Genomic DNA, 27867 nt, shown 5'->3' on the forward strand with positions numbered 1-27867 from the left:
GCGCAGCCTGTAGAGCACTGACCGCATGCTCATTGCGAGCCGCGACGTCGGCGGTTCGAATCCGACCGTCTGACATTTGTCGCATGTCTTCCCCTCTCTCTCGCTCCCATTCTTCCTGTCTCTCTATACTATACTGTCCAATAAAGCTGAAAAAGGCCAAAAAAAAAAAAGAAATGCCGAATGTTCATGTGCTCACGTCCATCTAAACAAAACGTGCAGGTCTAAAAGTATGTTTCCATGGTGACCCGGTCGGAGGCTGCATTTACTTTTTGCGAGGAGACGCATAATGGATTTGGGGGGGAAAGCTTTTCAAACGGTATGAAATGGCAGAACTGTCACCCTGGCCAGCACATCTCAATCTGAGGTCAGAGCAGAGTCCCTGCTACAGTCTCTGGGTCTTCTGCTCCCTCCAATGAGAGATCATTTGCATCAAATTAGCTCTCTTATCTGATCTGTGCGGCTGATTTGGCTGCTGCTGTAGCTGGTTACTTCAGGGCGTCCATTTTAGGAGACTTCACTTGTGCGGGGAGTAAGGCTACATTTGGTAAAAGGGGGAAATGAGCCTAGAGTTTTGGCATGAGCAAAGAATTTTAAAATGTTCCATCGGCTCAAAGCTTTTCTCTTATTTCTCCTGAGTGGACATGTGGTTCTGGTCAGGAACAGGTGAGGGGGATACAGGTAAAAGCAATTGTGCATGTGATGAAGCAAATTTTCTTTGAAATCTTTACTCTTTTCTGGGGAACCTTTAATAAACTTCTCAAAAAAAAACATTATTCTTAAAATAAAAAAGACAAGACAGGATGAATTATGCTTCAAGAAAATTAGGAGGTGAACACATTTTCTTTCCAAGTAATCCATTAGTTGACGGCTGAATACGAGGTTGAGTACGTCATAGTATTTACAGGTCTAAGAATATGCCAGTAGTTTGCCTCAGTAATATTATAAAACGCTGCATAAAAAGGCTTCCTGTCAAACAAATGCAAAGATTTTACATACCTTTGAATTAAGCATTAAAAAGCAATAGTTAAATCTAACATTTCTTCACCAGTATAACTGTAACTTCCACCTAAGTCTAACATGCGACTGACCACGTATACACAAGTAAATGTAATGTGAAAAACGGTGGTGTGGGAAGATGGTGGAGGGGCCTCTGGTCCCATGTGAGGGGCCAAGGGGCTTAACGGGTCTCTAATCCCAGTGGGATAAAGATCAGTGCGGTACAGTCACTCCTCCATGACCAGATTTCTCTTGGCCTTGTCCAATTTGTCCAAAACTTCACCGTAGAGACCCGACATCTACAGAACAGAGGGCACTGTTATCAAAGCCGCATCGCACATAACAAGTTTTTTTTTTTTTTCTCTCTCCCGCTTGCCCAGTGCGAGGCTGTAATAACGGGTATAATGTGAAAAGTCTGTGCAGTTCCTTTGGTGTGTGTCAATGGGGGCTTTGAGTGCAGGGGATATGATCACTCTGCATTCCAAACACTATTGCAAGAAGTTATATATAGCTTTTGGGGCTCCGTGTAACATGTGAGCACAGACAGTATCACAATACGTTATTTGACTTTAAATTAAGTTTACATGACCTCTCGTTTCCCCTTCGCAAACCTACTTACTGTCTTGGACAAGCATTAGACACAGCTCAAACTGTAAAACAAATATCCTGGCTGCATCCTGGCTGCCTCCTATCCTGGCTGTTCTACTAAGGTGCATGGAAAAAAAAGACCGAAGAACTGGCTATAATAATTCCATGTTTAAAATGTCTTCTCCGTTCAAAATCTTACACGATTAGGCTGTAAGCCTTCGTCACGGGAGTATGCAGCTAGCCAATGAAAGCGCAATGCTTTTTTAAAACCTCACTGTGCCACGGAAGATATAATATGATCCCTGTGGGGCCTTGCCAGCATGTGATTGTGCAATAGGTCCAGGTCCAGGTTCATATGTCTACATCTACGCTTATGTTCTGCAACTACAATCCCACACTGGAGAAGCAAAGGCCGTTTTGAAAAACAACGGCAATTTCTGCTTTGAATTATGTAAACCCATTAAACACCAGTCAAATTCCGAATGAATAATAAGTCAATTTTAAAATGAATCCATCTTCAGAATATTCAGAAAAAATTGTAAATACATTTTAAAATGTTGTGTGATACACATCATGACAAGTGACAATACCTGTTTTCTAGAAGTATCATTTCTGAAACTCATTTTTGAGTAACACAGCAGGAATACCTCAGCTATTTCACAACGGTAGTAATTGCACTGCTGTCTAAAGGTTAAAAAGTATTTCACTCAGGTCTTAAGGTCATCTATTCAGGATCCAGCATTTGCAAGTTTGTATTTCCTACATAATACAGCTTACTCTTTGTCACCTGCAAAGAAACCTTCACACCTCTATCACCCTGATTAATACTTTACAAACTTTATTTGGTTGGCAGACCAGAGTCAGTTACGTAATTGCTTTGGATTCATATACTTTTCTACGCTTGTCGTGTCTAGGAAATTTTCCCCTACATGCTTTACTTGTCTGGTGTACTGCATTGTACTGTTATTGAAAACCCTTTTGGTCAACTGCACCAGGCAAGATCAATCAAGCACAGAAAAGATGATGTAGTTGAGGCAGGTCTGGTTGTGTGTTTGCCAGTGGTACCTGGGTCTGATTGTGTGTTTGCTGGCGGTACCTGGGTCTGATTGTGTGTTTGCCGGTGGTACCTGGGTCTGGTCTGGTTTGGTTGTGTGTTGGCGGTACCTGGGTCTGGTCTGGTTGTGTGTTGGCGGTACCTGGGTCTGGTTGTGTGTTTGCCAGTGGTACCTGGGTCTGGTCTGGTCGTGTGTTTGCCGGTGGTACCTGGGTCTGGTCTGGTTGTGTGTTGGCGGTACCTGGGTCTGGTCTGGTTGTGTGTTGGCGGTACCTGGGTCTGGTTGTGTGTTTGTTGGCCGTGCCTGGGTCTGATTGTGTGTTTGGTTGGCATTTTTATATAGCGCCTTTATCCAAAGTGCTGTACAATTGATGCTTCTCATTCACCCATTGATACACACACTCACACACCAACGGTGATTGGCTGCCATGCAAGGCACCGACCAGCTCGTCAGGAGCATTTGGGGGTTAGGTGTCTTGCTCAGGGACACTTCAACACAGCCCGGGCGGGGGATCGAACCGGCAACCCTCCGACTGCCAGACGACTGCTCTTACTGCCTGAGCCATGTCGCCCCCATGTGTTTGCTGGTGGTACCTGGGTCTGGTTGTGTGTTTGCTGGTGGTACCTGGGTCTGGTTGTGTGTTTGCTGGTGGTACCTGGTCTGGTTGTGTGTTGGCGATACCTGGGTCTGGTCTGGCTGTGTGTTTGCTGGCGGTACCTGGGTCTGGTCTGGTTGTGTGTTTGCTGGCGGTACCTGGTCTGATTGTGTGTTTGCTGGTGGTACCTGGGTCTGGTCTGGTTGTGTGTTGGCTGGCAGTACCTGGTCTGGTTGTGTGTTGGCGATACCTGGGTCTGGTCTGGTTGTGTGTTGGCGGTACCTGGGTCTGGTCTGGTTGTGTGTTGGCGGTACCTGGGTCTGGTCGTGTGTGTGCTGGCGGTACCTGGGTCTGGTCGTGTGTGTGCTGGCGGTACCTGGGTCTGGTAGCTCTCCTGCAGGGCGCCCAGGTGGCAGAGGAAGGTCATGGCGAGGCCACACCAGCGCTCGGCCTCGGGGTACTGTGCCCGGCTGTAGAGCAGGATCCCCGTGTTCCAGGCCCGCGTCAGCAGCCACAGGATCTCCAGCTCAGGGAAGTCCTCCGGCTGCCCAGCCCAAACCCCAACACCGTCACATTACATTACATTACATTACATTACATTACATTACATTATTGGCACTTGGCAGGCGCTCTTATCCAGAGCGACGTACAGTTGAATAGACTAAGCAGGAGACAGTCCTCCCCTGGAGCAATGCAGGGTTAAGGGCCTTGCTCAAGGGCCCAACGGCTGTGCGGGTCTTATTGTGGCTGCACCGGGATTAGAACCACCGACCTTGCGTGTCCCAGTCATTTACCTTAACCACAACGCTAGAGGCCACCCCAACATCAACCTCACATAAGCACTTATAATGAGCATAATAACTTTATGATTTAGCTGACACGACTTACAGTTGATTAGACTAAGCAGGGGATAATCCCCCCCCTGCTATGCAACAGCGCTAGCCTATGACACATTACTGCCCTACACTGCTGTTACATCATAGCTCTAGAGTGCAGCCAGGTGGCGCTATGCTACAACATCCTGAAGCATTATGCTACACCACTTGAGTCACTATGCTATGCTACACCACTGCCATCAGTCACTATGCTACACCACTGCCATCAGCCACTATGCTACACCACTGCCATCAGTCACTACGCTACACCACTGCCTTCAGCCACTATGCTATACCACTGCCATCAGCCACTATGCTACACCACTGGCATCAGCCACTATGCTACACCACTGCAATCAGTCACTATGCTACACCACTGCAATCAGTCACTATGCTACACCACTGCCTTCAGTCACTACGCTATGCTACACCACTGCCATCAGCCACTATGCTACACCACTGCCATCAGCCACTATGCTACACCACTGCAATCAGTCACTATGCTACACCACTGCCATCAGTCACTATGCTACACCACTGCCTTCAGTCACTACGCTATGCTACACCACTGCCATCAGCCACTATGCTACACCACTGCCATCAGCCACTATGCTACACCACTGCAATCAGTCACTATGCTACACCACTGCCATCAGTCACTACGCTACACCACTGCATTGAACCACTAGGCTACGCTACACTGATATGTTACACCGTTTCCCCATGCCACTGTGGGACACCTGCCCCGCACGCCACTGCTGCACTGCCGCTCCGCACACGTGCGCCGGTCTCACATCCAAACTCCCATTGACACGGAGCACGAGGCAGCCCAAGACTGGCACCCCAGACTGGCAGGAAGAGGCCCAGTGAATGGAGCAGCTGCTAATTGAAGCGCTGCCGAAGAACCCATTGATAAAAAAAAATAATTAAAAAAACCCTAAAAAAAAAAACTAAAAAAAAACAGGAGGTTCCTCAGCGGGGGGCTAATTACGGGCACAGGAGCGGCGGTGATTGGGGGAGCTGAGTCATGTGGACTCACCGCCAGGCCAATGACGGAGCGGGCCTCCTGGTAGAAGCCCCACGCCTCCTCCAGCGCGCGCGGCTCCGCCTCGGACACGCCACTCGGCAGGGACAGCTGGACCAGGCTGTGCAGGCAGCGGCTGGGGAGGGGAGGGGAGGGGAGAGGAGGGGAGAGAGGCGCTCTGACTCACACCCAGCCCCCCGGGACCCGCACTGTACTGCTCACACACACACCTGCTCAGATACGCATACACACACACACACACACCTGCTCAGATACGCATACACACACACACACACACACACACACACACCTGCTCAGATACGCATACACACATGCTCACTCAGATACACACACACACACATACACATGATCAGATACGCATACACACATACACACACGGTCAGATACGCATACACACACACATACGGTCAGATACGCATACACACACACACACAGTCAGATACGCATACACACACACACGGTCAGATATGCATACACACACACGGTCAGATACGCATACACACACACACACATGGTCAGATACGCATACACACACACACACACGGTCAGATACGCATACACACACACACACACACGGTCAGATACACATACACACACACACACACACACACACACACACACACCTGCTCAGATACGCATACACACACGCTCAGTCAGATACGCAACACACGTACGCACTTCACACATACGGTTTCCTGCCACACACACGCACGCACACACACACACACACACACACACACACACACACGCACACTCAGATACACACACACACACACACGCTCAGATACACACACACACACACACACACACACACACACGCTCAGATACACACGCACGCACACTCAGATAAGCACCCACATGTATGCACTTCACACATACAGGCTCCTGACACACACGCACGCACACACACACACGCTCAGATACACACACACACACACACACACACACACACATGCTCAGATACACACGCACGCACACTCAGATAAGCACCCACATGTATGCACTTCACACATACAGGCTCCTGACGCTTCTTCTGTAGGGTTTATACACCTGTGCCATCTCCAGAGCAGCCTACGCCTCCACCATTTTGAGTGCAGTTCACAGATACAGTATATTGATCATAGAGCCAGTTTGTACTTTTGCATTTATTTAGCAGTATTTTATCTCTATTTAGTATTTATTATATTTTGTATTTTCCCATGACACCTAATACAGGTCTTGCTTCTTTTTTCGCACCTTATATGGTTTATACGTGTGTGCCATCGACAAAGCAGTCCACACCACCACCATTTTGACTGCAGTTTACAGATATAGTATATTGATCTGAGACATAGTTTGCATTTTGCAGAAAGATGACACTCTCATACAGGGCTGCCCAACCTTGTTCCTGGAGATCTGCCGTTCTGCATGTTTTCACTTCAACCATGTTTGATTCCACTAATGAGCCCAATGAGATGTCTAGCTGTTGACTGAGGTGCACTTTGTCAGGGTTTGACAGTGGAAACCTGCAGGACGGTAGATCTCCAGGAACAGGATTGGGCAGCCCTGCTCTAGCTGTTGACTGAGGTGTACTTTGTCAGGGTTTGACAGTGAAAACCTACAGGACGGTAGATCTCCAGGAACAGGATTGGGCAGCCCTGCTCTAGCTGTTGACTGAGGTGCGCTTTGTCAGGGTTTGACAGTGAAAACCTGCAGGACGGTAGATCTCCAGGAACAGGATTGGGGCAGCCTTGCTCTAGCGGTTAACTGAGGTGTGCTTTGTCAGGGTTTGATAGAGAAAACCTACAGGACAGTTGATCTCCTGAAACAGGTTTGGGCTGCCCTGCTTTAGTAGGTGCTGTCCCCCCCCCATTGGCCCAGGTGTGTTACAGGTGTGTTACAGGTGTACAGGCAGTGGTGCAGTACTGACCTGCAGCGCAGCAGGTCTGGCTGGGGCTGCTTCTTGTGCAGGGCCAGCGCTATCCTGAGGGCCTTCTTACACAGCAGCGGGTAGTGGGCTGGAGTCTCCATGGCCAGGCCTGTCAACACAAACACCTTTAAAAGTGTTCAAATTTTAAATTCAAAAAATGTCTAATTGGCCCTGGTCCTTATCTTTGTTGTACTGGTAGCAGTTTAAATTGTACTTCCCTCTAGGGTCTTTCAGCGCACTTATCCCTGGTTATGGGTATGCACTTTGTTGTACCTCGCTCTGGCGATATTTTGAAACCCGAATTTAAGGACTATGAACACAGGCAGAGGGTGAGTCAACATGTCAGTGAGCCTTTTTCAATGATAGGAAGGGATTTACAATGGTCTTGTAACAATGTTTTAACACAAAAATCTTGCCTATTGTAGCTTTAAATACAGGGGCCTGAGTTAGCTGGATAACTGCACTGAGTGAAACATGGAACCCTCTCAAATCTGGAACATGGACTGAAGTAAAAAAGCTGTTCTGGGTTTAACTCAGTAATCCTGCTTCGTGGTACAGGCCCCAGATGGCAGCTCAATACAGGTGCTGCTTTCATTTCAAATTTCTTAATACCAATATTTTTGCTATGCCATTGTCTAGATACCATTTAGCAATGTGCTCCGTTTTTTGTTTTTTTTTAGCTTTTTCATGTATTGAACATGATTATACAGACTTCTGGGAGAATGTGTATATGCTCGTGTAGGATGGGTTGAAGCCACATCTCTTCAAGCTTAGTGGCGAGGCCTTGAGCCATCGCTCAATTCAACCTAGGCAGAGTCTCGGCCATCTGTACTTCTGTACTTCACCGATGTCAACAGAGCGTGGATGTCAACAGGCTGTTGCTTTCTCCGATGAAAAAAAAAAAAAAAAAAAGAAAACAGCACCGGCTTGTTAACAGGATGACACGGGGGGTGAACGGGCGACTGCAGCTTGAAAGTGGTGGTTGGTGCCCACATTCGAGTCTTCAGAAAGCGAAGGTGACACACGCATGACGGACTGAATGACAGGCCGCTCGGGGGGACTCCCGGGGGGAGCGGGGAGCGGTGTCGTGTGTCACCGCCCGGGTCCGCCGGGCCCATCTGCTGCTGCCCACGGAACCGACATCGGCCTCCAAGGTCACGAACAAGCACAACAACAACATCCACTGATAAATGAAACACGGATAAATATAAACATGCGCAAATGTTTGCACAACACTGGACTGCCGTCTCGTTTGTCGCTTGTAGCAGCAGTATGTCGGCAGGAGAGACACGTTAATGCAGATAAGGTTTAAACTGAGAGGATTTCTGCCTGCACACACACAGCTTTGCAGAGTCATAGAAAAAGGAAGAAAAAAAAGTGATGAATCGTGTAGCGTGTACCAGGCCAGGCTTCTGGGAGCACTTAAGGCATGCTCCCTTGCATGATACAAATACATTTTGTCATTGTTGTTGTTCTTGTCGTTCTTGTCATCGTCAATTGTTGTTGTTAGCTATTGTTGCGGTTGTTATTGTTGATTGTAGCTGTTAGTTCTCATTGCGGTTGTTGTTATTGCTGTTGTTATTGCGGTTGTTGATTGTTGCCGTCAGTCCTAATTGTGGTTGTTGTTATTGTGGTTGTTATTGCGGTCGTTCTTATTGATTGTTGTTGTTGGTTATCAGTGCAGTCATTATTGTTGATGTTTTATTTGTTGTTGTTAGTTATCATCGTAGTTATGTTATTGCCGTTAGTTCTAATTGCGATTGTTGTTATTGTGGTTGTTATTGCAGTTGTTGTGTTATTGTTTGTTGTGATAGTGGTTGTTGTTGTTTTTATTGCGGTTGTTGTTCTTGTTTGTTATAGCGGTTGTTGTTGTTGTGGTTGTTATTGCGGTTGTTGTTGTAGTTGTTATTGAGGTTGTTGTTGTTATTGTTTGTTGTTGTTATTGCGGTTGTTGTTGTTATTGGGGCGGCCTCTAGCATAGTGGTTAGGGTAAATGACTGGGACACACAAGGTTGGTGGTTCTAATCCCAGTGTAGCCACAATAAGAGCCGCACAGCCGTTGGGCCCTTGAGCAAGGCCCTTCATCCTGCATTGCTCCAGGGGAGGATTGTCTCCTGCTTAGTCTAATCAACTGTACGTTGCTCTGGATAAGAGCGTCTGCCAAATGCCAATAATTTAATGTAATGTAATGTAATGTAATGTAATGTTATTGTTTGCTGTTATTGTGGTTGTTGCTGTTGCTATTGCAGTTGTTGTTATTGCGGTTGTTGTTGTTGTTGTTATTGTGGTTGTGGTTGATGTTATTGCAGTTGTTGTTATTGTTTGCTGTTATAGTGGTTGTTGTTATTGTTGCTACTGCAGTTGTTTTTGTTATTGTGGTTGTTGTTGTTATCGTTGACCTGCGATGGTTTCCAGAGTCTTGGGCTCCACGGTCTCCAGCTCCAGCACTGCCTCCAGCACAGACTCCAGTTTGGGGTCGCTCAGCTTGGCTCGGGCCTCAAACTCGTACAGCAGCAGCAGGGTCTCCGTCTGGTCCTTGGACACGTCCCCTGTCAGAAGGCACTTCTTTCACACAGTGCATTTTATTTTCTCATACTTACTGCAGCCTTCTTCCCCCTTCATGAATTCAACCTGAAACGGACCTGCCGCCCCTGCCAGCCACCGTGATGAAGATGTTTTCACTCGTTCATACAACCCTTATACTGTCACTCTATAATTGTGACAATTATTTGTGTAATTATTAATTTTGTCTTTTCTGTTCTTGCATGTTTATTCGTGTAGGCTGCTCCCTTTGGTCCGGTCTCCCGGGTTAAATAGATGCCAATACACGCCGAATGAGTAAAGGTTAAATAAAGTAAGTAGAAATGGTAATTAGTGTAAAATATGTAGGAGGAAACGGAGGTACCTGAAGCTTTGAGAGCTTTCCAGACCTCCCAGCAGATCTGAATATGCTCCAGTGCTTCAGTCAGCTGTTCTGCCTGAAAGGGAAGAGTTTAATTAGGGTTCCGGCGCCCTCTGGTGGTAAGTAACCACAGGACCAAACTAAAAAAACAAGCAACTGTAAAAAAACGGCTACCTCTTGCGTTGATTTGCTTTCCTCTAACATTACAGCACTTTGAGCCCAGACAGGCTGGCATCCTGGTAAGTCTGCCCAACTTCCACGGTTGCACTTGGGGTCATAAACCGATTGTGCCTTAATTCCAACAATTTGTGTTTCTCGTATAGACAGGGCTGCGAAAACTGAACGCAGCGATTCAAGTCAACTCAACCACACAGATCTAAATCCTAACGCAACACAGGCTTAAACATGCTAGAACCAATCAGATGGAAGGGAAACTTAAAAATCACAAACTGTAACTTGGCTCTGCGGACCAGATCAGGAAAAAAGAGGACCTCTTGCATGAATGCGTTTATGTAAAAAGATTTTTCTATTTGCATATCTACTCTGCTTGACTGTGGGCAAATGAGCTGCGCGCTGCCATCACCACCGCCCACACAAGGAGCAAGCAAACATTTATACACACAGCACCTGTCACAACACAGAGCAACACAGCCTCCGAATGAAATAAAATGCTCAGGAAATGAAAACAGAGTAAAGCATAAAAACAATGCGCAAAATAAATCCCTTAACATATTAATATAAGCACAGATCAAGCAAGCGCTAGTAGAATACATGCGAGTCTTTAGATGCGTTCATTTTTTTTTTTTTTTTTTTGATGTTTTATGTCCACTGATTCCGCCGGCTTCTTCAAAGCACTGCAGACCACAGAAGGACAAGCATTCCTGTGTTACAGTCACCCGTGATCCCCCGATTATTTTACACATGAAAAGCCTCACAGTGGACAACAGCATAGTGATGGTACCTGCCAGCGAGCCACATTACTGACCGACATCGACTTAACTTGTAGGTACCTACGGAGTAGAACCTCGGCTAATCTAAAGATTGTGCAATGCAAATAATCATCCTTAAATAGTTACCTATCATTATATTTGTTTTCTTTGGTTCTTTATGTAGGCTATAATCATATGTTCTATTTCACTCAGGCCTTTTCTAACCCGTAAAGCAAAGTTGTTACACTGTCCAAAGAAGATTTGGTATTAGCCTCTTGGAGTCCACACTGTGTATGTACACAACATGGAGATTTACATTTTGGCTAACCATTTGTGTGTCTGTTTATTGGACTGGCTATCAGAAGTGAACTTGAAGTATTCATTACAGAATGGTCATGGTTAGACCCCCATTTAGGCATTACATACTTTACACTCGAAGGCAGTTTTATTATTCAATTGTTTAAAATGTGTTTTCAATTCTTTAAAATTACTTAAGATTGCATGTAATGGTAAGCCAGGTACGCAATGGGCTTGAATACACAGTAAAATGTTGTTCAACCAACCGTTGCAGTTGGTCGCAATTGGACTCCTATGTACTGGACATTTTACTGTGCGCTAACTCTGTGTGACCTGACTTCACCCATGTCAGTACACAGGAATACACCTGTGTAGTGGCATTAAAAATCCTGTGGGAAAAGGTAATGCACTTTGCACTCCGCCTTCAGGGGTGTGTCCTAGCCAGGCAATTCCACATTCCTTGCCACACATTAACAGTATCTCATCTACTTCCTCAGGTGTGAATTGCGTTGCTGATTTCAAGGTTCAAACAAAAGGCAGCAGAAACTGTGGCCTGTTCCACAAAACAGGATTACCAAGTTAGGTGGACAGCTGCACAAAGAAAAAAACGTCAAAATATAGCTCAAAATGTTTTACTTCAGTCCATGTTCCAAATTTGGGGCGGTTCCGGGTTTCACTCAGCGCAGTTAACTCAGTAATCCTGCATTGCGTGGAACAGGTTTGTCCCAAAGTTTGTCCACCCTGGGTTTATGCAAACCCACTGGGAAATGAAAGGTGCATGACTGGAACCTGCAAGGTCGGTGGTTCGATCCCCGGTGTAGCCAGAATAAGATGCGCACAGCCGTTGGGCCCTTGAGCAAGGCCCTTAACCCTGCATTGCTCCAGGGGAGGATTGTCTCCTGCTTAGTCTAATCAACTGTAAGTCGCTTTGGATGAAGGAGTCAGCCACATTACATTACATTACATTATTGGCATTTGGCAGACGCTCTTATCCAGAGCGACGTACAGTTGATTGGACTAAGCCGGAGACAATCCTCCCCTGGAGCAATGCAGGGTTAAGGGCCTTGCTCAAGGGCCCAACGGCTGTGTGGATCTTATAGTGGCTACACCAGGATTAGAACAACCGACCTTGTGTATCCCAGTCATATACCTTAGCCACTACGCTACAGGCCACCCTGCACATGCCATGTAATGTAATGTAACACGTGCACCTCTAGCAGGAAGAAGCCCGCTGTAAAACCCCGGTAACAGTCGCCATGACATCACCCTGTCTCCGGGCCGAAAGGGCCCAGGCTGCAGGCCTCTCCGCAGTTAATTTCCCGCTTTCCCAGCGTGCGAGCCGATGACAGGCGCGGACGCGGACACGGACGGCGCGTTGCCGCGGCACCTGTTGCACGGAGACGTCGGACGTCCTGCACAGCTCCAGGCGCGCGGCGGTGGCCATCAGCAGGCAGGTCTTCTGTCCCATGAGCACAGCCCTGTCCGGCAGGCAGAACTGGGACAGCTGCAAACACACACAGTGCGTTCTCAGCGCGAGCCCCGAGGGGAGGGCGGGCGGGCGGGCGGGCCTCCCCCGCTCATTTATACGACCTGCGTGTCTACATGTGTGTGGTCTGACCCGTGAGGAATCGCCTCAATTATCTGCAGTATTAAATAATCGTGTCCTATATTACCACACTAGTGATTTCATACTGGAGGATGACAACACACTGAACCAGTATGAATTGTGGGTATGTGTGTGTGTGTGTGTGTGTGTGTGTGCGCCTGAGTGAGTGTATGTGTGTGGACTAATCCATAAAAAAATCTGTTACAAATACACACAAAATTACATAAGCCTGTGTTACAGAGCTGGTGGATTATATAGAAATAAACATTACCATTTATTATAAACCTAAAAGCTGCTTATACCATACAAGCTTTAACACTTTCAATAAACAAAATGAAGGATTATGAATACTGCTAGTACTATTATTATCACACCCAGTTTGGTGGTCGCTGAAAATAGAAATCGTTGTGTGCCAAACAAGAAATGCCGGCTCAAAGTTAAAGGTAGAATAGGTAAGATTTTTGTGTTAAAACATTGTTACAAGACCAGTGTTTAAAGTCGGGTTTAAATTCGGGTTTGAACATATGCAGTTGACGGGCCGGCACTACTGTACACAGCTGTACAATAATTCAAGCTCCCTGGTTGAAAAGTGGTACTAATTGCCACAGCCGATGGCGTTTCAACGTCAGCGACGTTCACAGAGGTCTGAGTGTGTTTGTTGCCGCCCTTCCTCTCTTGACCGATAGTCCGAAATTACCTATTGTACCTTTAAGGGTTAAAAAGGAGCCGGAATGGCGGACCCTGAGTGTCACTCTCCCAACCGCCTTTGTGCTTAAGAATGCGGCGGTTTCCTGTTCTTCTCCCCTGAAGTACAGGCGGGCACACCTGTCCCCAAGGGCCGTATTGATCTACACCTGCATCTCGGCGCACTGAAAATGGACTCTCCCAGCGGGCCAAGGGGTCTGGTGACTCGCCTGGTAGGACAGCACAAAGAAGTCCCTCATCCTCTCCGGGCTGTTCTCACACTGCAGGGCCGAGTTCCAGGCTGCCACACAACAAAACGGCCCCCCAAGTCAGAGGAAGAAAGCGAAAGAAATAGACAAAAAAAAAACGACATGAGAACATAGGAATGTGAATACATACAATAACAGGGGCCTGTTGCACAAAGCAGGATTAGAGTTGGGCGGATAACTGCATAAACTAAAACCCAGGACAGTTTTTTTTTTTAACTTCAGTCCATGTTCCAGATTTTGGTGGGGTCCAGGGTTTACTCAGTGCAGTTATCTGTCGGACAGTAATAATCCTGCTTTGTGGAACAGGCCCCAGGCCACTCAGCTCACCTAGGCTCATTCTTTTTCTACTCCAGCCTATGCTGCAACAAGCATAACCTTAAACAGGCATCTAATCGCTGCCTCCACTACGTGAGCTTGCTCCTCTCTCTGTAAAACATTTTCTTGTCAATGTCAGTGTGGAGGTTACCGTTAACTAATTTTTACCTGTGCTTCCTTGTTTTGCGGACACAACTCAACCCGAAGGCTTTTTATAGCTCACTTTTTATAGCTCACTAAAATCCATCCTGATCCCCCTAAGCCCGAATTCATTATGTTCACTATGCACTTTTTCAGAGAGCGTCTTTGTGAGTGAGTAGCACCCAGAACAAGTGCACACAACGCTGTAAATATGGACTGACAAAAGCAGTGTACGGAAGAGGGGAACGTGCTCGACATATCCCCGGGGAGAGGGCGTGTGTGGGAGCCGGACCGCGGGTACCGATCTTCCTGAACCAGTTGGCCTCCTCGGCGTGTTCCTCCAGGCCCGGGCGGGGTCCGGCCATGGGGCTGGGCTGGGACACTCTCCGCAGCGCTGTTAGGATGCAGTCAGCAGAATCTCTCTGATCGATATACGGACCCTCCCGTTTGCTGGAGTATTCTTATAAACCAGTATAGCGTGACACTCTACATACATTTACATACATGTGTATGTTGTCATACGCTGCAACGGCTGCATATGAACCGTACAAAAACGTACCAAATTTGCTTTTATTTACACACACTTGTTTGAAATGACTGTGATTTGTAAAAATGGACCAGAAGCTGACACTCACCCATCTTCAGATATGACCTGAGAGCATCCAAACTCGCCTCTCTGTGAATCAAATAATGTCCCTATTTGTCATGCGATGTGTTTTAATATTTATTCAAGCAGAATACAAGCTACAAAATGAAAACCTTCTGACACAGGTTTCCATTGCAACGTGGTAGGATTGAAAAAAAAAATCATTTTCTGAGAATGATATGCCGCATTTGGTACACTGAAGCTGCAATTTCCTTCTTCACCAAACCCCCTACGGACCTCTCTTCCTCTCGTGCCGTCTCCATTGTAGAAAGCGCCAAGCGGACTAAACATCTGCAAGAAATAACGGAAGGTACACGGCGAATCAGACCATTTCTAATAAGGGCTTTTCAGTTTGATTTGTGTCAGCAGTACGAGGGGCCATAGCGGACTGGTCACGTAATAGAGGCAGAGACACTAGGGGTGCACAATTGGGGGGGCGCCTGTAGGTTAAGGTACTACTGGTTAAGGTATAGGACTAGAACCTGTAAGGTTTGTGGTTGAATCCCCAGTGTAGCCACGATAAGCTGCGCACAGCTGTGGGCTTAACCCCGCATTGCTCCAGGGTTGGGGTTGTCCCCTGCTTAGTCTAATCAACTGTAAGGTTGGACAAAAGCATTCGGTGAATAACATGTAATGTAACAAATGCTCTCGATCGTAGGCAAATGAGCCTAGGATGGGCTGAGCGTTCTTGTCATGTTCTTATGCAATCCTTGAACACTGTACCAAAATAAAGATCCCTGTTTATTTACAGACTCATCTTACAGATGCCAGTGCCAGCATGCTCACATAATAGCACAAAACCCAGAGATCTTCACAGAAGAGCTGCAAGAGACTGACTGTAGCCAAGCAACAGCAAATCTCTACTTCCTACCGTCCAACAACTTGTCAGCAGTGAGACATCAGAATGAGTGCATTTGGCGTGTTGAAAGAAACCCATATTCAAAAGGTTTGTAAAAATCATACATGATTGATTGATTAGTAGTTTTACTAAATTACACTCACAGAAAGCATATTTATGTGTACATGATAACGGCCCGTTTTATTTATGGGCTATTTCATGCCAATTCTAGGCGACTGCATCACAGCACCTCTTGGAATTTCTTTGGAAAGAAAAGCCCTAAATCTTTGTAAAGACCTAAATAACTGATTATTTTGTCTCACTTGATCAATGATGTATGCATGAATAAATTACACCCTGTTTAAGAAGTAGAATAGTTCACAGTGGCAATACTGGTGTACTGCAATCGGACTCTTCCATTTTAAATAATAGGGGTGTTACAGGTATGTAAAGAAGTATGAAGTTAGAATAGTTTGAAGTGTTGTATAAAGAAAAGCCGCTGAGTACCAACGCTAGATTAAGAATGTCGGGTGAAATTTCTGAAATTGCTTTCCGGGCAGGTCTAAATTCCAAATATAATTTTTTTGCTCGCATGTTTTTTGTTTTTTGCACCATTCTCTGCAAACTTTAGAGTCAAAGTCATTTAGATCACATTTCATCCCCATTCTGACATTTGGTCTGAAAAACAGCTGAACCTCTTGACCACGTCTGCATGTGTATATAAAAGTGTATATAAAAGTGGCCATAACCATAAAATAAATATGTTTCATTTAGTAAAACATATTAATCAACGTTAGTTTTCCATGTAACTGGCCTATGGCACCTTCTCAATAGCCAATGTTTTTCCCTGAGCTTTCTCTGAGCTGCTCCTGGGTCTGTATTTAGCTTAACGCTGATGTTTTATTTTATTTTATTCATGTACGGTTCATTTATTTATAAAAAAAAAACCAATGCATCCCGCCTGTGCACAGCCAGCTACAATGGACAGATGTTTTCATTGGCTGAAGACACATTTAGGCTATCGAGGCAGGAAAACACAATCGGGACGGTTAATAAGTGGGGGGGGGGGAGCGGAAAAGTTGCGATAATGCAATCGGCAGGAAGAATACGACACAGAAGATAATAAGGAAGAAACACAAAGGAACCTAAGTTTGGGTTTTATTGTGTGGCTGAAAAAGCTGCATCCAAACTGTGTTTGTTTGCACGAGGGCACCCAAGTTCATGTCTCTGAGTGTACGTGGCCACTGGCCAGCGTCACTGACCTGAGAGCAGTGAGAACCTGTGTCCAGTCCTCTGAGTGTATGTGGCCATTGGCCAGTGTCACTGACCTGAGAGCAGTGAGAACCTGTGTCCAGTCCTCTGAGTGTTCACACAGACCCTCCAGAGCCGTTTTAGCGATGGTCTGCTGGTCATGCTGAGAGGGCAGAAACAACAACAGATTTTATATTCTGCACAAACTCCTATTAGTGCTGCTAGCACCCACTGTGGCTACAACTGCTGCCGCTAATGCTAACACCCCTACTACTAACACCACCACTACCAGAGGATTACTATTGCTCCTAATGATACTACTGCAGATAGCATCGCTGTTACTGCAACACATACAGTGATTATTAGCCAATGACTGGTAGTACTGCTGCTACGAAAACTACAACTACCAAGATGACTACCACTGGCACTGCCATTTCAATGAGATACTGCAGTTATTCCTATAATGTATTATCAGTGCCGCTGTTGCCACAAGCAGAAGAAACTACAACAATGCCCGTCTCTACTATCACCAGTACAACTACAACAGCAGCTATCATTGCTACAATTGCATCATCCCACCCCCCCCCCCGTTCCCACCACCATTACTGCAGCTGTTACGAATGAACCACAGTGACACGCTGTTTTCACGACGGCAATAAGAGGGAGCCCTGTCGGTGGGGCGTGTCTCAGAAGACGCGGCTGGCAGTGCCGCCGTGGCCGTTGCTGTGTGAACGCCTCCCCCCGCGGGACTGACTTCCAGGGCGATGTGCGCGGCCAGGCTCAGGAGGCCGGAGGCGGCGGCGTGGGCCTGCAGGAGTCGGTCCTCGCTTCTCACGGGACCCCGGGCCAGCTTCCCGATGGCCCTCACGGCCTCCGCAGCTGAACAAACAAGAGCCGGGAGATTGAGCGCCACAGGAAGGGGACGGGGGACAAGGGGGGGGGGGGGTGGGACGGGACGGGACGGGACGGAGGGGGGGGGGGGTTTCTGCGGTCTGCGGTGTCTCCGTCAGGGAGAGGAAGCGTCGCCCACGAGCACGTCCAGGCCCCCGCGCTGCAGGCGCTGGTGTGGCGAGGCGAGGCTCGCTAGAGAAGCGTAGCGGAGGCCTCCTGAGCTGGTTACCGTGACAACACTCACCGGCGACGCGACAACCCTCCCGTTCAAAATAACGTTTAAAAAAAATAAAAAATAAAAAATTCTGTTTCTCCTTTTTTCTGACCGGTAATGTGTTTGTCGTTACAGAATTTTTTTGGGGGCGAGTGAGAGGCCCCGGGGGGGGGGGGGGTTCCCCATCTCTGACCCTCGTACCTCTGTCCACGTCGTTCTCGAGAACGGCGATCTTGTAGACGCTGAACTGCGTGAAGATGCTGTCTGGGTCACATCTCTCTGCCTCTTTGATGGCTTCCCGGGCCTGGCGGGAGACAACAGACACAAGAGCGTAGTATTTTTATAATAATGTAGTCATGGTAACTGAGCCAGTGATGCGGTCAAAGCTCAATACAATTTCAGTCTCAGCAACGGGTACAATGATGACATGAAATTGTTCATTGCTCTGGTATAAGCTAAAAGTTACCGTGACCGAAAGACCAAACGTGATAATCGAAACGATCGTACATTGCCTTGAAACTGGCCTGAACTTCCTGCCTCATGTATAACCTGTTATCAGAGGTGGAAAATCCAGTTTCAGAAAGTAAAAGTCCTCTCTAGTATTTAGCTCCGATCACCCCAAAATTTGCTAACTGACACACTTCCTCAGCTGGGAGGCAGAACTATTCAGAGAAATCAGCTGGCTGAGTACATGGGTGGAAGACACTTGGCAGAACATTTCACTTTCTGACGTTGGATTGCACACCCCCGTTACCTACATTTGTTTAGGGACAGGGCCAAAGACAGCACGGTGGCAGCCGACGGTCCTGTTCTCAGGCGCAACCACCGGAAATGAATATTCATTAGCTGCAATGCAGCAGCAGCAGCAGAGGCAGCAGCAGAAACTCCTGATTGCCACCTCCTGGAGTTAGGAAATGAAGAGGAAGGAAGGAGCGCGCGAGCTGGCCATCTGGTTGGCGTAAGGAGTCTGCGGTGGCGGTACCTTCTCCAGCTGGCCCAGGTGCAGGAAGCACGAGGCACGGTTCCTCTGTAGCTTGGCCAGATTCTCCTCCATCTGCCCCGCAGCGTAGAAACTCAGAGAGTAGTTATACCACTCCAGGGCTTCCGAATAGTTTATGGCCTGATAATAATCCATAGGAAAAAAAAAAAATACCATAAATACATTTGCTTGCTTATGATTATTAAATGTGGATACAATACATTTTCAAAAACAACAGATTCAGACCTCCCCCCCAACCCCTCCATAAAAAGCCCCGCAAAAAATGATTAAGACAAGGTTTCAAAATTCTGGCTTCAAACCCAAGGCCACCCCCCAACTTCATCCCAAGATTCAGTACCTCAAAGTTTTTGGACGCCCTGTCCCAGAGGAGCAGATGCAGGCTGCTGAGAGTCTGATGGGAGAGTGGTTTACCTGTGTAATGCCCTACGAGGATGTGGCATAAGGTTAGAGTCATTTTCTTGGCATTTTTCAAGCCAGGTTTTCACTCTCGTTCCTTGGGTCCTACTGTACACGTGTCTGATAATCATTTATGCCGCTGAAATGCACAGTTCCTGCGATGGAAATGTCGGTGTCAATAACCTAATGCCAAGTACAGAGTCAGTACCTGTGATTACGTCCTCAATCTTCTGCCGGGCCAGCAGCTCCTTGCCCCGCTGCAGGAGGAGCTCGATGTGCAGGACGAGAGCGCTGCCCAGCTCCGGGGACGACTCGAAACGCTGGCACACCCTCTTCAGGAACTCAAAGGCGAGAGCCTCTCTGAACCGCAGGAGTAGCAGCACGGCCAAGTCACAAAGATGCTGAGCGCGGCGGTTTCACACCGTGACTAACGCAAGCTGGATGCGGAGTCACATTTAACCCTCCAAGGCAGGGGGCGTCAAACACTGAGCCTAAGACTGGGGTTTGACACCCCTGCTTTAAGGCGTAAGGTCACAAATATGCCGTGAGAATGTTCCGGACTGAACATTCTAATGCTGATGTCACCATCACAGCTGGTAATTGAAAGCAGTGTTCTAGAACAGTGACTTATCATTTCTAAAGCAAATTGTTTTTCCACAAAATCCCACTCTTCAAGGTTAAGGGGGAAGGCGTGGAAGCCTGTTTATAATATGCTAGTAATTGGGTAACGTATTACTCACTATTCCTGGTTTCTGGGGGCTGAATTGGTCACAATTTAAAGCGGAAAATAATTGAATGCTTGTGGCTGTCCAAGAGGAAACGTGGACAACATTGGTTTGAGAGTTAAGGCTTTTGAATGAAGCAGTTACCTGTCTTCTTCCATGAGCAGTTTCACCATACTCAAGCACACGCCAAGAGGAACCTCAGACTCAAACAGCTCAGTAATTGCTAAATGCAAATACAAAACAGGACAATGTGGTTTAAACACCGAAGAAATAAAAATAGACTGATTCTCAGCCTAACCATGCAGTACCAGTATCGCAGGAAACACTGAATCAAGGAGATAAATAAGAGCTTTTTATCGCAGGGTAGCCGTCTCACCGTCTCTGATGGGTTCATCCCGGGCTTTACCCTTCAGTAAAATACGGATCTTCAGGAAGAGACCGGAGGGTTGCACACTCGCCTGAAATATTTGGGGACAATATGGAGAAGGTTTTGACTATAATTGTCCATAATGGCCATTTCAGTTCACGCAAAATGTATGACGCATATAGTGATGTGGCATGAAAAAAAAATGGTTCTTACCAATAATCGTGTTTCAACTGGAACAGATTTGACAACTGCCAATCAATTTACATAATTTGGGTTAAAAAGGGGTTAGAGGTCAAACAGCAAGAATGCACCTGATTCGCTAAGCTGACTGCATTGAGAGCCTTTTCCTGGAAGCTGACACAGTCCCATTCTAAGTAGACAGTTGCAAGAAGCCTTAGGATTTTTGCCTTAAAAAAAAGAAACAGGAAATGATGTGCTTATAACCTGAACAAAGGTTTTACATTAAATGAACTTAAAAGGTCCAATAGATAAGATTTTTGTGTTCAAACATTGTTACAAGACCATTGTAAATCCCTTCCTATCATTGAAAAAGGCTCACTGACATGTTGATTGCCTGTGTTGATAGTCCTTAAATTCAGGTTTCAAAATATACAGTTGACAGGCCGACACTCTATACCAAAACTTTGTATAACTGCACAACAGTTCAAGCTAATTTGTTGAAAATTGCTTCTAATCACCACAGCCAATGGCGTTTCAACGTTGGCACATTCACAGAGAAGGGGGAAGGGATAAACAGCGCAGTTGTGGTTTGAAGGTGTTTGTTGCTGCTACTAGTTTGTGTGTTGCTTGTCGTGTTACACATGGTGCTGGTTTGTACACTCCCGGGCACCTGGCCCGTGCGTGGTGGTGGCAGTGAAAGCAGACGTAATCCCTGCAGTCTCTTACCCGCACCACAGCCCCGGGGGAATACCTCTCATTCAGCTTCCCGATGTCATAACTCTGGCTGGAAAACACAAACCGAAAGCGCCACACCACACCCACAGCAAAGCCATATTAGTGCACTGAAACCCAGGCACTACCGTTACAATTAAAACTTTATCGCATATAGGGCGGCCTGTAGCGTAGTGGTTAAGGTGAATGACTGGGGACACACAAGGTCGGTGGTACTAATCCCGGTGTAGCCACAATAAGATCCGCACAGCCGTTGGGCCCTTGAGCGAGGCCCTTAACCCTGCATTGCTCCAGGGGAGGATTGTCTCCTGCTTAGTCTAATCAGCTGTACGTCGCTCTGGATAAGAGCGTCTGCCAAATGCCAATAATGTAATGTAATGTAATGCATATTCGTAGTGCGTCGCAGAGCGCTTAACACTGCACAATACTCTAAGATGCAGTGAAATATAGCGCAACCCAATGAAATGCAAAACTGTACGGTACCCTTATTTAAAAACCCTTTCAGATCATTTTGATCCGGTGTCCATTCCGAATGGAAACAGCAGAACGGGTGAATTAGTTTCGAGCAGCTTTTTCCAAACCCAGTGGGGCTCATTCCAGCAGCTACCATCGGGATCATCAGTCAGTCTAAGCAATTCCCACGTCCGTATCTAAGCAACTCCCACAATTCTCAATGAAGGGGTTTGGCATGTTCTGTCACACAACATGCAACTTAAACTGATAAATCACCATTGTTTTTTGGATGATGTGCCGTATTGTTTGTTATGTACCCATATTATTCTAAATCTGCGCTGCTGGCCTTTCTACGTGCACTTAATGAATCCAGCCCATGTTTTCCCCTCTCCGAACAGCCCACGTATCTCACCACTGTGAAGAACAACAAGCAGAAACTCAGAAACTGAAGCCACCCCTACAGCACACAGTGAGATGCCTCCACACACTCAATGCTCGCGATGTTGTTTTCCCCCTTCATTCACTCAATAAAAACTTAATTTGCTCACCTCAACCAATATGAACTTTCTTCAAACTTTTTTAGATTGTAGGCATCGACTCCAAAGTTATAGCACATGAGAGAGAGATAGCCAGTCTGAAAAGACAATATGGCCCTTATTTAATATTAAACCAAACAATAAGATACTCATCGGGTGCCTAGGTGAGTTATGAAAGCTAGCTGAGCTTTTGTTACAGTTTCAAGACGGGCTTATACATTTTTCAACAATTCTCATCTGCATGCGAGAGAATTTTACGTACAGCTGCATACAATAACGCTGAGCTTTCCAGCAGGTCAATTCAACTCAACTGAAGTTGGACAGATTTATAATCTGACATGGTTTGGCACCAATTGTTCAGAAATCCTGCAGGAAGAGATGCTTTTTATGAGGAATCCACAAAAAACCGCCACGACGATACGGAATCCTGACATATTCTGGAATAGAATCTCGGAATGTTTCACATAAATATGTCATCCTAAGATACAGTAACTATAGTGTAAGCCAGGGCTGCCCAACCCTGTTCCTGGAGATCTACCAGCCCCAGTTTTGGGACACCTGATTCTACTAATTGGCAGCTCAACAAGATCTCTAGCTGTTGAATGAGGTGCGCACTGATAGGTTTGGCGTGAAAAGCCACAGGCCAGTAAATCTCCAGGAACGGATCTGTGCAAAAAAAAATGTGAAGTGGTGGTGTTATCTCAGTTGTTAGTAGGCTGGTCTTGGCCGGGGTGTCTGCCGTACCTCTTTGGGCAGACGCAGTAGCATGTCTCTGCAGCGTTGCACACAGACAACAGCCTCCGGGTGGTTCTCCTGAGCCAGAGCCTGTCGGCATTACACAGGTACGTCTCAGTCAAATCAGGCCTCTCTGCCCTCATCAACACTTCAACAGTTTGTCATGTCATACACGTGGCAATGGAGGAGTTATCTGAATCATGTGATGATTGACATCGAACATGAACAAGTAACATTAAAATAGGAACACTAAACAAGTGATGTACAAATTCAAAAAAGTTCTAAAAATCCAACTTCCTATTTGCATTTTGACTTTTCTGTTCATGATCCGTATACTTTAGCGTTCATCTGTTATGTGTACTGTTGTGGCTGTGGCTCGGTCCGGTGGCGTTCAGGGATTCACGCGCGTGGATCGGAAAGGGAAGTCCCTCTTTTCTCACCGACTCAGCTTGGTAAGAGAGAACTCGAAACAGGTCCTTCTCCACATCTCCTTTGGGAATGTTGATATCTCCCTTGTCATCAGCACGGGCTGTGAGTCTGCCGTACAAGGTTTCCAGGCTCTGAAGAAAAACAAGAGTTTCATTCCGATTTCAGCCTCGTACTCTAATGCTAGATAAAACTTAAGTGGAAACTGAGGGATCAGCGGCCGCCACCAGCCGTCACTGCTACTGATTATATGTTGCAAAATGTGGTTCTGAAAAAAGCCTGCAGATTATGTGTTCCTAAACTGACTGGGCTTATATTGGCCAACTGTGTCCTTTGAGCTGTGATCCATAACGGGTCAAGCAAAAGCTACAAATCCATCTCCACTAACTAAGCCTAATGATGATAATGGCACAATTAAAATGCAAAAACGAGTTGCAGTCGCTGCATTTTAATTGTGCCGTTTAGCCGTCAATACTGGAGGAATGCACTTTTTTAGGTAATTTCAGACTTCCGACGGTCAGGAGAGGAATAGCAGCACCTTCAAACCACAACACTGTTTATCCCTCCCCCTTCTCTGTAAACGCGCTGACGTTGAAATGCCATTGGCTGTGGCAATTATAACCAATTTTCAACCAATGAGCTTGAATTATTGCACAGTTATACAATGTTTTGGTACAGAGTGTCGGGCCATCAACTGCATACTTAAATCCGAATTTAAGGACTATAAACACAGGCAGAGGGTGAGTCAACATGTCAGTGAGCCTTTTTCAATGATAGGAAGGGATTTAGAATTGTCCTGTAACAATGTTTAAATAAAGAAAATCTTACATATTGTAAACAATTCAATTCAAACATTCACAATCATTTTTCAATCTCTGATACAGAATTAAATCATCATCTGTGGAGCATTGTGTGATGCATGCCAACTAGTGAAATAATCTCCCTGTTACTCCACACTCACTTTGACAGCAAGACAGAAAAATTCATCTGCGAACTTGGGCATTTTACAGTCGAGCCAGGTTCTGCCTGTCTTGGTGGCCATCTGAGACAAACATAAAAGATGTAATTTAGCGAACATCTCTGCGAGGAAAGTGGACATGAGCTAACTGTCCTCTCAGTCATTTACAGTATCAAGATGTGTTGTACTCTCCTGGATTAACTTGATCAAAGAAAATCTGAACTTCTATGTCTTAAGCAACCCAAGATATACTAGACTGTGCAATTTAAAAGTCTTCATAAATATGGGTCAATAAATATGGAGTGCGTACTGTGGTGTTTTAGCCTTGTGACATGAACATTACCTGGCCTTCACATAGAGATACTTTTCACATTTTCAATTGTTTTCAAGAGCCATGGTGAAAAATGGTAAATGGTTGGCCTTTATATAGCGGCTTTGTCCAACAAGCTGTACAATTGATGCTTCTCATTCACCCATTCATACACACACTCACACACCAATGGCGATTGGCTGCCATGCAAGGTACCAACCAGCTCGTCAGGAGCATTTAGAGGATAGGCATCTTGCTCAGGGACACTTCGACACAGTCTGGGCGGGGGCTCGAACTGGCAAACCCTTCCGACTGCCAGACAACAGCTCTTACTGACGCCATGGAGAAGGACACAAGCATCCATCCATCCATCCATCCACCCATTATCTTCACCCGCTTATCTTGGACAGGGTCGCAGGGGGGCTGGAGCCTATCCCAGCATACATTGGGCGAAAGGCAGGAATACACCCTGGACAGGTCGCCAGTCCATCGCAGGGCACACACACCATTCACTCACACACTCATACCCACGGGCAATTTAGACTCTCCAATCAGCCTAAACTGCATGTCTTCGGACGGTGGGCGGAAACCCGGAGGAAACCCACACAGACACGGGGAGAACACGCAAACTCCGCACAGAGAGGCCCCGGCCGACGGGGATTCGAACCCGGGACCTCCTTGCTGCGAGGCCCCAGGACACGGGCGTGCAGGTGGAAACGGTCCACTCACCAGGATCAGCCGGCGCACCGCGCCCTCCGACGGTTCCGGAGGCTCCGCGGCACACAGCAGCAGGCAGGCCGCATGACGCACTAACACACAGTCAAAGGGTCAGGGCTGTGCGCCATCCCGCTTCACTACGATGTGTCGTCTAGCTTTTTACATTACATTTTTGTCATTTGGCAGACGCTTTTAATCCACAGCGACTTGCAAGTGCATAGGTTCTACCAAAAGCTGACGCTTTTATTCAAAGCAACTTATAATAACACATGTAATTTGGCTGACGCTTTTAACCAAAGCAACTTATAATAACACATGTAATTTGGCTGACGCTTTTATCCAAAGCAACTTATAATAATACATGTAATTTGGCTGATGCTTTTATCCAAAGCAGCTTACAATTGAATAGAGACAATCCGCCCTTGGAGCAATGCAGGGTTAAGGGCCTTGCTGAAGGGCCCAACGGCTGTGCGGGACTTATTGCGGCTACACCGGGGATCGAACCGCTACGCTACAGGCATGGGGCAATCTCTCCTGGAGCAATGTGGGGTTAAGGGCCTTGCTCAAAGGCTGAACAGCTGCACAGATCTGATATTGGCTACACTGGGGCTTGAACTACCAACCTTGCGGGTCCCAGTCATGTACCTTAACCTCTAGGCTACAGGCCTAGAAATAACGCTTCAATAATAATAATAATAGTAATACAATGTATGCTTCTTGTCTCCTTCATGACCTTTTATATGCTACTGAACAGTAAGATTTACAGCACACAATTCTAATATATTTGGCAGTTTTTTAGGGCCCAGCAGGTTGATAACACTTCCGAATGGACCGTCAGTTGAATCAGGCTGGTCAGCCCACCTTTTGCTTTCTGGTCTTCATTAATGGCTGAGCCCACGTGTTTTGTTACTGCCCAGTTCCACAGCTGAATGGCACTGTCTTCCAGCTAAAAATGTAACATTTCAAGAGTTTCCATCACAATCCTATTACCTTATATATAGAGAAAAAATATAAGAATGAACTCCAATATAATAATAGGTATATACAGCTAAATGTTCTGCGTTAATCTCTGATGATAATAAATTGCTCTCTGACAAACTGCATTTGATCCCATTTGCACTCAGGAGTTGAATTGACACACACAATTTTACTGTGTATAGAAATAACCATCGATTGAGCCATCGATTTTGCCAGTTAATTTTCAGTAAATCAACCGAAATTGAGTTTATTTAGACTCTTCTCAGTGCTGTCAGCTGCTGTAAATCTTGGCGTTCTATACAGTTTTTTGTCTGTGAAACTTGGCTAACGTTACCTGCTGCTGTTCATATATGATGGAGAAAGAGGAGCTCTCGAGATTCCTTGTGTCGTGAAACAGCTTTTCGATTACCTCATCTGCATTCTCTGGCATTTGTTTCTGCACTAACTTCTCTGTGGAATCTAAAAAGAATGGGGAAAGAATGATGTAAAAAGAATGGGGGGAAAAAACTTGACTTGGAATCTTTGTAATGGTGGTCATCAGCTGTCTCGCTAAATAGCTAAGTTAGTCTTTAATTTCAAGGGGTCATCGAGATAATACAAGATGGCCCTAGGCAGGTTAGGGACGTAACTTACAACCCACCAATTTGGCAAAACTTAGCGCCTTGTATGTCATTGCAACCTGTTTTACAAGTCCTCGCGATGGCCTGATACTGCTCATTAATAGTAGTTAATAAGTTAATAGTAATAAAAGTTTTTTCACACATAAATTAGTTAGCCAAATTAATGGTTGTCGTGTGATATAATTTAAATTATATAATTATTTGCTGGTTATCTCGTTAGCGGTATAATTTCTGTAAAAAAATAACTATCGCAATGTAATAAAGTTAGACCAGCGAACGTTAATCTTTGCCAGAAATTCTAGGCAGCTTTGGCCAAGTTACACATTCGCTACACATTCAACAGACGCCATTTTCACAGGTAAAACTGGAATTTCTGTGTGGAACTGTGTACGTTAAATAAAGTTTATTTTATCTCATATTGTAAACATTTACAAGCTCGCACAGAAGATAAGTTGTCATGTAATAGCTAACGTTAGAGCTAATTTAGGCGCCTCAGCTTCTTACCTTTGATGTCAGCGACAAAACATTCCATTTTTTAAATGATCTGGCAAACTATCAATAGCTTGAATGGCTATAGCTATAAATAGCTTTCTAATTTAAATATCAACACAAGTTTTAATTAGTTTGAATTTGAAGTTGAACTTGCTGTCTATGTCGTCTGAGCCACAATCATCTGATGTGACGTTGA

General features: G+C 46.0%; 1 protein-coding gene across 1 annotated transcript; it reads right to left on the reverse strand.

Moving 5' to 3' along the window:
• Window positions 1-1108: 1108 nt before the first annotated feature.
• Window positions 1109-27845, reverse strand: tex11 (testis expressed 11). Its single transcript, XM_061236603.1, has 29 exons — window positions 27684-27845; window positions 26894-27018; window positions 26443-26527; window positions 25594-25673; window positions 24558-24638; window positions 23611-23730; window positions 23180-23260; window positions 22448-22533; window positions 21441-21498; window positions 20846-20941; window positions 20544-20625; window positions 20312-20390; window positions 19651-19802; window positions 19384-19469; window positions 19029-19166; window positions 18248-18350; window positions 17696-17820; window positions 17019-17104; window positions 15090-15143; window positions 14842-14882; window positions 14508-14600; window positions 13712-13782; window positions 12579-12695; window positions 9969-10041; window positions 9463-9612; window positions 7064-7172; window positions 5149-5269; window positions 3611-3778; window positions 1109-1295 (listed from the first exon to the last, which is right to left on the reverse strand). Exons 1-29 carry the CDS (start codon window positions 27709-27711, stop codon window positions 1224-1226), a joined length of 2760 nt encoding a protein of 919 aa, XP_061092587.1. The 5' UTR covers window positions 27712-27845; the 3' UTR covers window positions 1109-1223.
• Window positions 27846-27867: the final 22 nt, after the last annotated feature.

Source organism: Conger conger, chromosome 3, assembly GCF_963514075.1.
Source record: "Conger conger chromosome 3, fConCon1.1, whole genome shotgun sequence".
In the NCBI taxonomy this organism is placed as follows: Eukaryota; Metazoa; Chordata; class Actinopteri; order Anguilliformes; family Congridae; genus Conger; species Conger conger.